This window comes from Cryptomeria japonica, chromosome 3 (assembly GCF_030272615.1).
Source record: "Cryptomeria japonica chromosome 3, Sugi_1.0, whole genome shotgun sequence".
NCBI lineage: Eukaryota > Viridiplantae > Streptophyta > Pinopsida > Cupressales > Cupressaceae > Cryptomeria > Cryptomeria japonica.
The window spans coordinates 253,096,480-253,107,317 of NC_081407.1; the positions used below are offsets into that span (position 1 = coordinate 253,096,480).

Consider the following 10,838-nt stretch of genomic DNA (forward strand, 5'->3'; position numbering starts at 1 on the left):
AACAACAAAATAATTGATAATAACATGGGAAAGGATTAATTTATTTCGCTTTTTTTAGAGTTAGAAGAGAAATAAAAATAATGGTGTTTCAATCCTTCGTCAACCAACATAGTAATAGTTTTAAATTCACTTTTTGTTTTCAATCTAGTGTCTCCTATGGTTGAGGGTTAGATGGAAATCCACACTTGTGATTATGGGTTCCTAATTTTTTTTTTGGCTCTCTTAAAGATCGAGATGGTATCCTTGATGTGGGGATTTGGAACTGGGTTCTTATCCTCTCTCTCTCTTTGTTAAAGGATTCTATTAATGTCTGTCATATTTGGGTAAGAAATACCTATCTTTCCCTACAATTTTGGTTTGAATCAACTTATGAAGCTATTGGTAATACAGTGGATTGTTTCCTTAAGGTGAACTTAGATACTAGTAACTTCTTTGATACTACCTATGCCTATATCCTTGTGGATATGGATTTGTGAATAAATTTTTTGATAAAGATATTTATTTAGGTGAATGAACAAACTTGGACTCAAATGATTGTTCACGAGAGTATTCTCTTTCACTATAGACATTTTGATACTATGCATTTGGCCTCTACTTGTCTTCTTGGCTCTCATCTTAGGTGTTCCTCTACTTGGTGAAAGAATTATCTTATGAGTCATTTCAAGATTTTCCCTTATGACTCAAATGATGATTCAAATGATCCTATGGATTTTTTCCCTCCTTCCCCTATTACTTTGACCAATTTAGATGCCCTATATTTTGTCTCCTCTTTCGGTGCCCCAGTGCCCTATGACTTGGATTGCTCTCCTCTTCCTTCATTTGATATACATACTTAATCTCTCCCTTTGGTTATTCTAGATATTCAATCTCTATTGCAAGAGGTGTCTCTCCCTAGGCCCGGTTCTCATTTGGGTGGAATTTATTTTAATGATGCCTCCTCCCCTACTCACTAAATCTCTATTCATGATGATTCATTTTCTAGGTCAGTTGTTTGACACAAGGATAAAAAGTCATTATTGCTAGTTTTTTGGTTTCACTATAGGATTATTCACTTGCAAGTTGGTTGTTGAGTTGTTTCAATCCTCCTTTTTTATACACTATTCATTTTTGAGTAATTTCAATCCTCATTTATTTTTCATTGTTGATAGTAACCTCTTTGGTAACCTCCTTGTTTTGTTCCAAGGTTTGGTCCTTGTAAAAAGTAAACCTTACCTTAATAAAAAACATTGTCATGTTTACTTAAAAAATACTCGAGTCATCATATTCTTCTACATATGATGTCATTTACTAGAGCTAAAATAATTACATCTCAATTTGCATTATATATTTTGTATTCAAAATAAATGTGATATTGGATCTATAATTCAATGTACTAGTTTCAAATTTAATACGTCAGAATTTTATTAGGTGAAATTGAGTAGGAGATGGAGCTACTATACATAAATATATTTTTAAACATATTTTTTTAAAGTACTAAAATAAATAAAATTAAACTGATTAGAAAATTGGAATATAGTATGACAATAGTGTTTTTATTTTATAGAACCTTAGCTACTCATATTCATACTAGATAAAAATATTTAATTAAATTTACTGTTTGCAAGTCAAAAACTTAGAATCATATTAATATTTGAAATAAAATACAAGTATTTTTTTGTTTGGAGAAACTTGAGCTTTTACCCTGATTCAGGCCTAGAGAGACCCCTCACGAAGGATCTCTTCTCACTTAGACCACTTCTCAAGGGCCATCTTTCCTTATTAACACACTTCACTTGTAAATTATTATTATTAATACATATTTTTCTTATCAATAGGTAATAGTGTGGAAATTTTATTTGGAATTTATGCTATGCCTATGATAAGGTAGTAGTATACTATTAATTAGGTGGACTATGAATTTGATTCTATTGCTAAACTATTATGAGTTAATGGCCCTGCTAGTTCATATTTTTTTACCTAGGTGTTATAAATAGGGATATTGTAGAAATTTGGTTTTTTATCATCATTTATTGAAAAAGGTCCAAGTGAATTTATCACTAATTATTCAGGGTTAAATGTTATTTCCCTATAAAAAGGAGATTGTGAAAGTATTTCTTGAGCTATTAGATTAGAGAGTTTTAATTTTTTTATACTTTTATGTTATTGGTTGTTTTCATTAATATGGTCATAAATCTCTCACACCGTATTGTATGTCTAAAAAAGGGTTTATAAATATCATGAACCTATTGGAAAGGATTCTTGAATACCCTATATGTATACAATTTTATTATTATCATGATTCTAGTAAAATATACACCTATTTGTGTGTTTCTCAGGCTAACTATTTTTCTCGAAGAATAAAAAGTATTCTATCATATAATATTTTAAAGATCAAAATACTTGTATGTATTTGTATTGGAAGAGATTCAAAGAGCTACTAAAATAGATATAAACTTGGATCAATTCTTACAATATACACTCTTTAGTAGTTATATAATATACTTAAGTGATGTGATCAAATAATTTAGTTTAGTATAACAATATGGGATATGGAGGTATACTAGTAATTTCACACTAGAGAATCGCTTGATATTGTAATATTGATTAAAAAAATTATATGAATTTTGATTATTTCATTTCCTAATGTTTTTTTGAAAAGAAGGGGGTGAAAATTTATTCAAAACAAATCAAGAAGTATAAAGCAGAATTCCCAAGGCTATACAAAGAACACCCAATAACCGACAAATTGAGGTCCCAAAAAGAACTCCACCAAAAAAACAACTACAAAATTTTATCCTCCCTATTTAACTTTTCCAAAGTCTCAGTATACTCAGGACCCAAGAGACCCCAATCATTCAAATCCCACCTATCCAATTTCTTTGAAGGCCATTTTGCCAAACAATCAAAAACTCTATTCCAATCACAAGGAATATGACAAAAAAAAATATTATCCAAAGAAGAGCACAAATTCAAGATTTTCTTTATCACTAGGGCTAAATGGCAATTAACTTCATCTATATGTTGCACATTCTATTTCCTTTCATAGCTTACTATGATTCCTTGTTAGTATTAATATTTATTAAATATAAATTGGATTAAATTATGTATTTATATATGAACTTGTAGTTGTAGAATGGTACTAATTTTTAGTTAATTACTTCAAAAATATGATTAATTTATTGGTATATCTTAAAGGAGAAATGATAAAATATAAGAATAATAGTATGTTAGCTAATAAAATTAATAGCTTTCATATTCTAATTTATGATTTTATTTATTTTAAAGTACAGGGATTCAAAGAAAGCCATTAAAGTATGATATAAGGATAAGATTACAATTATGGTAGGCTAATCATTCAATACATAATGTACAAGATTCAATTATTCTATGTGCACATTAATTTACAATTTATATTTAGTGCTTAGAGACATTATTCCTACCTAAGTCACCTAACTTTTAGTTATCCATGTTTTTTTTAATGAATGGATGGTACACTTGATTTAAAATGTAATTATTAAATGATTAGTAGGTTAGATTTTTCCTCTTTGTCTAACACAACATTGTTTGCTCTTATATTATTTTGTAAACCTTAAAATTTAATAATTTTTAATTACTCTTTTGTTGCTCATCACACCTAGATACAATGCAACAACAAAAAGACTTACTTGGATTAGAAAAAACATGAAAACCAAAAATATAGAAAACCAAGATCAAAATCTTAGATATTTAAGTATTTTCCTATCAATTTTTAATTCTTTAGATTGTTGCAGAAAGATACAAGAGAAGATCATTCTATGTTTTCAATTAAATCCACATTTAATTTATATGCCCCTCAATTTTCATAAACTAAAAGCTAATAAATCTATCCGAGAACAATAAGATCAATTACCATGTTAGTTTCAAAAATAAACTTAAGCTAACCAAAACCTAGTACAAGAAAGAGAACAAATAAAATTATTTGAGCAATGATATGAAATCAAAATAGCAAAATAGAGTTACTTCCTATAAGATATGTAAATAATCAACAACTAAAATAAATATTATGAGAGTTCACATAAACATGAACAAATCAAAACCTATATTGGATACATATGTAGCATCGAGGAAAGGAAAAACTAATCAATGAAAAAGGTAGCTCTGACTACAAAAAGTAGGTAGGATTTACATTTATGAAAAAAATAATATACCATTATTAAACAACTCACTACAAGTAAGTAAGTTAAATTAATTGTATAGGAAAATACAAAATATCTAACTAAGAAAAATTAAGAACCAGTGCTAAGAGATTCACCATTTTGATGAAGTCTAGAATTTATTGAGAGAATGGTTTGTTAATAAACATTGACATTTTTTAGTGGAATATTGCTATTATTAATCCACTTATAGGGACTTACTAATACCGTGCACTAGTAATATTGATACTTTACTATTTTAGAGGTTATGCTTAGGGTTAAAAATTTCCTCGTCATAGCCCTTTATGAAATTATTGTAAAATAGTAGTGAACACTACTTAACAAGACCCCATCAAAATTCCTTCACACAAAGAGTACCTCATCAACTAGAGTGTATGGAATGTCTTAAAATCTATATGCTATATTCCTAATTATAGTGAATTCATTTGGGTGGTGTCCATTTTTCATATATCTAAATCCTGCTCATTCCATCCTTACCTTTTGCTTTTCCTACTCAATCCAATAAGGGGATCCTTAGTCAAATGCTAGCATGCATAACCTCTAATGACTTTAATGAGCTTGATATCTAAAGAATTTTTAAGAATTTTTGTGATTGAATAAGCATGCCTCTTGTTGATTTCTCCATCGATGAGAGTTCTTCAATGCTAGAATGGATCATCATTGTTGTTTTGTTATTTGGTACCAAATGTTTTCAAAAATTTTAAACCATTCACCAAAGAATAGGTTTCCTTCTATAAGTTATGCCCGATCTTGTAATCCTTGAGAACCTAGCTATTATTGATCCTCTTTCTCTTCTTTGGGTGAGGATAATAGTAATGTTGTATTTGCTACCATGCACGTATACAATGAAGTCTTTTGAGAAGTTAGAATTTCTTAATAGAAAAATGTCTATGATTGTTTTCTTAATCACACCTTTATTCTCACAATTGTCCACTCAAACAAATATTTCTTAAACATGAATATAAAAGAAATTATTATTTTTATAATATTTTAAATATTTAATTAAAATATCTTTTAATATTAAAAAAAAAATCTCAAAAATATTAATTGTATTCTATAAATCTATAACATCCTTTATTTTGACACCATGTAAACATAATTTCTCTTTATAACCAGGTTTCAGCCTATAAAATAAAGAAAGCTCAAATATTACTTTTATTCTTTAAATATTTAACATCCCCTCTTTTCAATCCACATAAGCATAATTTCACTTAAAAATCGGTATTCTGCCCCTACGACCTTCGAATTAGATAAAAGAAATCCTGAAGGAGAAGAAAAGCATCTAAAGACAACACTTAGACTCAGTAATCAAAGTCTTCTGGTGATTAAAACATTAATTTAATATGGCGACTAGAACAATCCTCGTGGAAACAGAATCAGATCAGAAGTTTAATGTCTCGGTATTCTTTTTCAAAGGGGTTGACTTTGTTGTTTGCCAATTTCAAATCATTCTCTGTACATCATTAACGCGTGGTCGGCTTAACGCGTGGGGTACAGAGCCATTTAATATATGTGAATAAGTCAGTAACGTGTGGGGTACAGAGCCATTTAATATATGTGAATAAGTCAGTTCCGCGAGTTAGGGCATGGAAATTTTTAAAAATAATGAAATCTCGGTGGTATTACAGTATCTTTCTAGATGCAATTTCCGCGTGATTCATGTTGCGTGTAAAATTTGGTTATGTTCAATTATAAAAGCCCGTCAATCCTTACTCCACAATACATAGATTTGATTAGACATTCGACAGGCTTTCGATTGGGTTGCATAGATTTTTTCTCCTAAGAAAAAAGTCTCAGTTTGCAACAATGAGTTACTCTTACTCATTTCTTGCCTGCATTACTTTGGTGTCATGTTCGATTGCTGTTAATGGCCAGCTTACCTCAACATTTTACAGTACGTCGTGTCCCAATCTGTTGTCGACTGTTAAGTCTGCAGTGAAACAGGCCGTCGCTAACGAGAAACGGATGGGAGCATCCCTTCTGCGTCTTCATTTCCATGATTGCTTTGTTAACGTAAGAATTTCCAGCTTTTCGTTATGAACTTTGTAGTGTGCATTCATTATTTATTGCTCTCTGAACTATGTAAAAGTTACTCAATTTGGAAGCAAAAGTAATTACTACATTCTTGAGATTGTTTTAAAAAGTTTGATCTTTTTGAATCGTATATTTTATTCCAGTTATCTATAATCTTTTGAATTTTTTACTACTACATTTTCTTCTTAATTTTGTAACACTAGTTACTTTCCACTATTTTTATTCTTGTAATGTTTGTACACAAGATTTTCCCGACTATGAAGAATTACAATGATGTTTTTCAACACTTTAATTGTTAAAGTCATGCTGATATTGCAGGGCTGCGATGGGTCTATTCTGTTGGACGACTCGTCGACGTTAACAGGAGAAAAGACTGCATTGCCCAATGCTAATTCAGTCAGAGGTTTCAACGTGATAGACACCATTAAGACCAACGTGGAGGCTGTTTGCAGTGGTGTTGTGTCTTGCGCCGACATTTTGGCCATCGCTGCTCGTGATTCAGTTGTCGAAGTAATCCCTAATTCTTCTTATTGTAGTGAAAAATATGAAAGAGCTCGCATAAATTTCTATAGTTTGTTATACTAACTAATTAATTTTTACTTTTAGCTTGGAGGGCCAACATGGACGGTGCAGCTGGGAAGAAGAGACTCGTCAACTGCAAGCCTTAGTGGTGCAAATAGCAACATTCCTGCTCCCACATCAAACCTCAGTGCACTCATCTCATCCTTTAGCGCTCAGGGTCTTTCTACCAAGGACATGATTGCGCTTTCTGGTAACTTATTTGATATCGATCTCCTAATTGCTGTACGATATTTAATACCTAGAAGGTACAGCAGCTCATTTCTCTTTTCATATTCAGGTGGTCACACTATTGGTCAGGCTCGTTGCACTAATTTCAGGGCTCGCATCTACAACGAGACCAACATAGAATCTACATTCGCCACTTCATTGAAGTCAAACTGTCCAAGCAGCAGTGGGGATAACAACCGTTCACCGTTAGATCTTCAGACTCCCACGACATTTGACAACAACTACTACAAAAATCTGAGAAACCAGAAAGGACTTTTGCACTCCGATCAGCAGCTTTTTAATGGAGGTTCTGCTGATTCTCAGGTGACTACATATAGTACCAATCAGAACACATTCTTCACAGATTTCGCTGCTGCGATGGTGAAAATGGGAAACATCAGTCCTCTGACTGGCACCAATGGACAGATCCGAAAGAATTGTAGGAAGCCCAATTGATAGCTGTAGAAAACGCATTCTTCTGGTATCATAGGTTTATATTTGCTGTAGTAGTCATGATTCACTCTAATAAATTATGAGCGGGATCGTTGTCGATCACATAATAAATAATGTTCGTTCTTCAAAATTAATTCATACAGATTTGCTAGTGGTGAGAAATATTCAGATTGTACGTGAATCTCTATGGCTGGAGTACTTAAAATAGAATTCGAAAATAATGGTTAATACGATGATGAATTTCATTCTCAAAAAACTGAAATAACTATAGAATCGCATCGGAGACCATTAAATTCTTTTAGAAAATTAAAGTACAATATTTATGAATCTCTCTCTTTTTCTTTTTTTTTTTTCAATATATGAGAATGTAAACATTTATTCAGATTGTATTTAATTGATCTTTAATATCAAATGCATTAAAATTTTGAAGTCATTATGTCAAGGGTCAATCGGGAGAAAGTGTTCAAGAAAGATATAATTTATAGCAATTTAGGAAAGAAAAAATTATTTTTAAAATTATTAAAATAAATAACATTTAATTTTTTTATTTATTTTTTAACTGTATTAGTGTATAAGTAAAAAATTACATTAAGGAAGGTAGTCAAAAGACTATCAATAAGACTAAAAACAATAATCTAAACAAAACAACTAGACACTAAGCAATTAAACCAACTCAATAACAACTAGCTTTGAAATTGAAAGATGGGCTAATATCCACAACAATATTACATAACAACTCAAATACAACCAATCTAAAGTCCATAAGAAGGACCAAAATCTATCAAGACATTACAAAGATGAAGTAACAACTATAATAATAACTTGAACAAACTTTTAAGTCAACTAGAGAAAGTAAACTCTTTGGTATGGTGTTGGAGAGCTTGTGGCTTAATATTATCTAAATAATTTATGCACTTACAATGTTCCTTACTATCCCCTTGCAATTTAAATAAAATTGAAACAATTTGAAACATGATGTCATAATAAAACCTTCATTTTTTGCATCCTTGTGAACTAACTATTTTAAAAATAATTATAAAATCTTGTTCTTCCATATATTAAGTAAAATAAAATGTCTAACAAAATCAAGAATCACATGATTATGAATACCAGCACCTAAAACAACTTTTTTCCAACTCAAGGAATGATAAAAAATGGTAGGAACGTGACTAAAAATAACATTCCTTTTTTTTGTTATAGAACAATCTGAGATTAAATGTTTTAATCTTTCATTCTACTGACAAAAGAGGTATTTGATAGATTGTAACGCATATTTCTGTCTATCCCTAATGGGTAACTTATAATGCAATTATTTTCATTCTAAAATTTGATCATTAGCTTCTACTTTAGATTTCCATATTTTCCCACTTAATCGCCCCCACTTCCTTGCTTGGAACCTACATCTCCATTTTTATTCAACTTCGGATTAAGTGATGAATGAAGAAGAAGACTCAAATTGATATTTCTTAATAGAAAGAAAGAAAAGTAATATTTAGATAACCATAGTCAATCTTTAGTAAACTTGCATTGTAAGTGGGTAGAAAGTTTCATAACAAGGTCCATCGACACTAATGAGTTTGCAAAAATAGGAAATCCTTTAGACATATTGTTTAATTTAAACTTAAACTTAATAAACTTATACTAAGTCCAATTAAATGAGCAATAATCTTGAACATCACCAAAATCATGAACCCCTTTCTTAAAATTATAATAAGCATGCTTAGGGAAGGCAATTGCAAGAGGCTAACCTTGATATTGCACCTACCTATTCAACCAAGTATAACAATTTCCAGGCTGAGTTACCCATGTTGTAAGGACACATATTTCTAGCTTAAGCATCAATGAACAAGCTATCAAGCCTTCAAAATTGATAGAATACAAAATAAAGCTCTTAGCTAAAAGAAGGTGTAGGAAGAATCTTATATATCCATTCAACATTTTATTATTTCTCTTTAGCATTAGCAAGAAAAAATTGGTTATGAACTAATTTTTCCTATGGCTCTTCTCTAGAGATACCCCTAACTATCCAATTTGCAATTAAACCAAACCCTTATGTTTTAGGATCCAAGAGGCCCAACCCACCTTTAGCTTTTTTTAAAATATGTGATAATTCAATAAGCCAATATAAGCCAATAGTTCCTTGGAGAAACTATTTCAAATAATAATCCTTGCAAGAGGAAGGAAAATTATCTCTTAATTATCAAAGGGAGAGATAGATACACAAACTAACATTCTTCAGTCCAATAACAATCTAGTAGCACCTATTATGATATTAAATAAATTTTCAAAAACACTCTCTCATCTCTCAAATTTATATTGAAATGGGATAGTAATGCCACAAGTGATTTTTCAAAATAACATACCATCAAATGATGGTAAAATGTAAATTTCCACATCCAAAATGAAAACACAATTAAATAATATTAAATGTAAATCCCAATGATTTATGAAGAGAAAACTAACCTACATACCGATAATAGATGACATATTTGACTTGTAACTTTTCTATAATGACTTGTATCTCAAGGTGGGCATCCAAAATCAACACCTAACTCATGTGTGACTCACCAATAACAATAAAGAAGTCCCATCACTCAATTCTTATGCCAAAGGTAAGAAATTAATTTTAACTAGCTTTGTGACTACCACTACCAACTCTAACTCTTTGATGAATGGATACAATAGCTCATATCAAGATTCTGAGAGAATATAAATTATATATTAATTTCTTGTTATACCCTAGGCCTATCTAAGGACACTTTCCAAGAGTGTTGGAGACAAAATAATAATATATAAGTTGTCAAGGTAATTGGAAACTTAAGACTAATAGTTTTTAATTCATATAATATATTTCTCATAAGAAATCTAAGGTATATGAATATTAGTAATATCAAAATTTTAATATAACACTACAAATTTCAAACAATAGTTTAATGTTTGAATGCAAAGAATTATTTTTATTAATTAATTAGAGAGGGTTTTATTATGTCTATCAACCTTGAAAATATTTTGATTAATAAAAATAGGGATAGGCCCAAACCTTTACATAACTACTAAACAAAACCTAGGCCTCATGAGGAATGCAAACTAGTATCAAAAAAAAAGAGAAAAAGAAAAAACCAACTAGCCACTCACCAAAGATACAAAAGGATGTTCTAATGGGTGGAGGTGTTACCCTCTTGCCAATCTTTACATGGTCCAATGACTTTATTAGAGATTTTTTTTTTTTTGTTAGAATCCTTAATAGAGGTTGAAGTACTAGAATCCAAAGTAGCTTTTACCACTAAGGTAGCGGACTCCATCATATCAAAGTGAGAGATTTCATGTTTCTTCCACTTTTGTTTCCTTTATTCAATTTCCTCCTAACTAGATTGTAAGGAGGTCTAATTC

General features: G+C 30.4%; 1 protein-coding gene across 1 annotated transcript; it reads left to right on the forward strand.

Annotated features, from left to right (window-relative positions):
- The first annotated feature begins 5,895 nt into the window (after positions 1-5,895).
- LOC131045701 (peroxidase P7-like) lies at positions 5,896-7,691 on the forward strand. Its single transcript, XM_057979296.2, has 4 exons — positions 5,896-6,185; positions 6,525-6,716; positions 6,813-6,978; positions 7,066-7,691. Exons 1-4 carry the CDS (start codon positions 5,979-5,981, stop codon positions 7,449-7,451), a joined length of 951 nt encoding a protein of 316 aa, XP_057835279.1. The 5' UTR covers positions 5,896-5,978; the 3' UTR covers positions 7,452-7,691.
- Positions 7,692-10,838: the final 3,147 nt, after the last annotated feature.

Bases quoted from the DNA above. Each gene is read 5' to 3' on its own strand.
- LOC131045701 (XM_057979296.2), top strand. From the start codon at position 5,979: ATGAGTTACTCTTACTCATTTCTTGCCTGCATTACTTTGGTGTCATGT. The intron at 6,186-6,524 runs GTAAGAATTTCC...CTGATATTGCAG, and splicing joins TCCATGATTGCTTTGTTAAC to GGCTGCGATGGGTCTATTCT. The intron at 6,717-6,812 runs GTAATCCCTAAT...TTTTACTTTTAG, and splicing joins CTCGTGATTCAGTTGTCGAA to CTTGGAGGGCCAACATGGAC.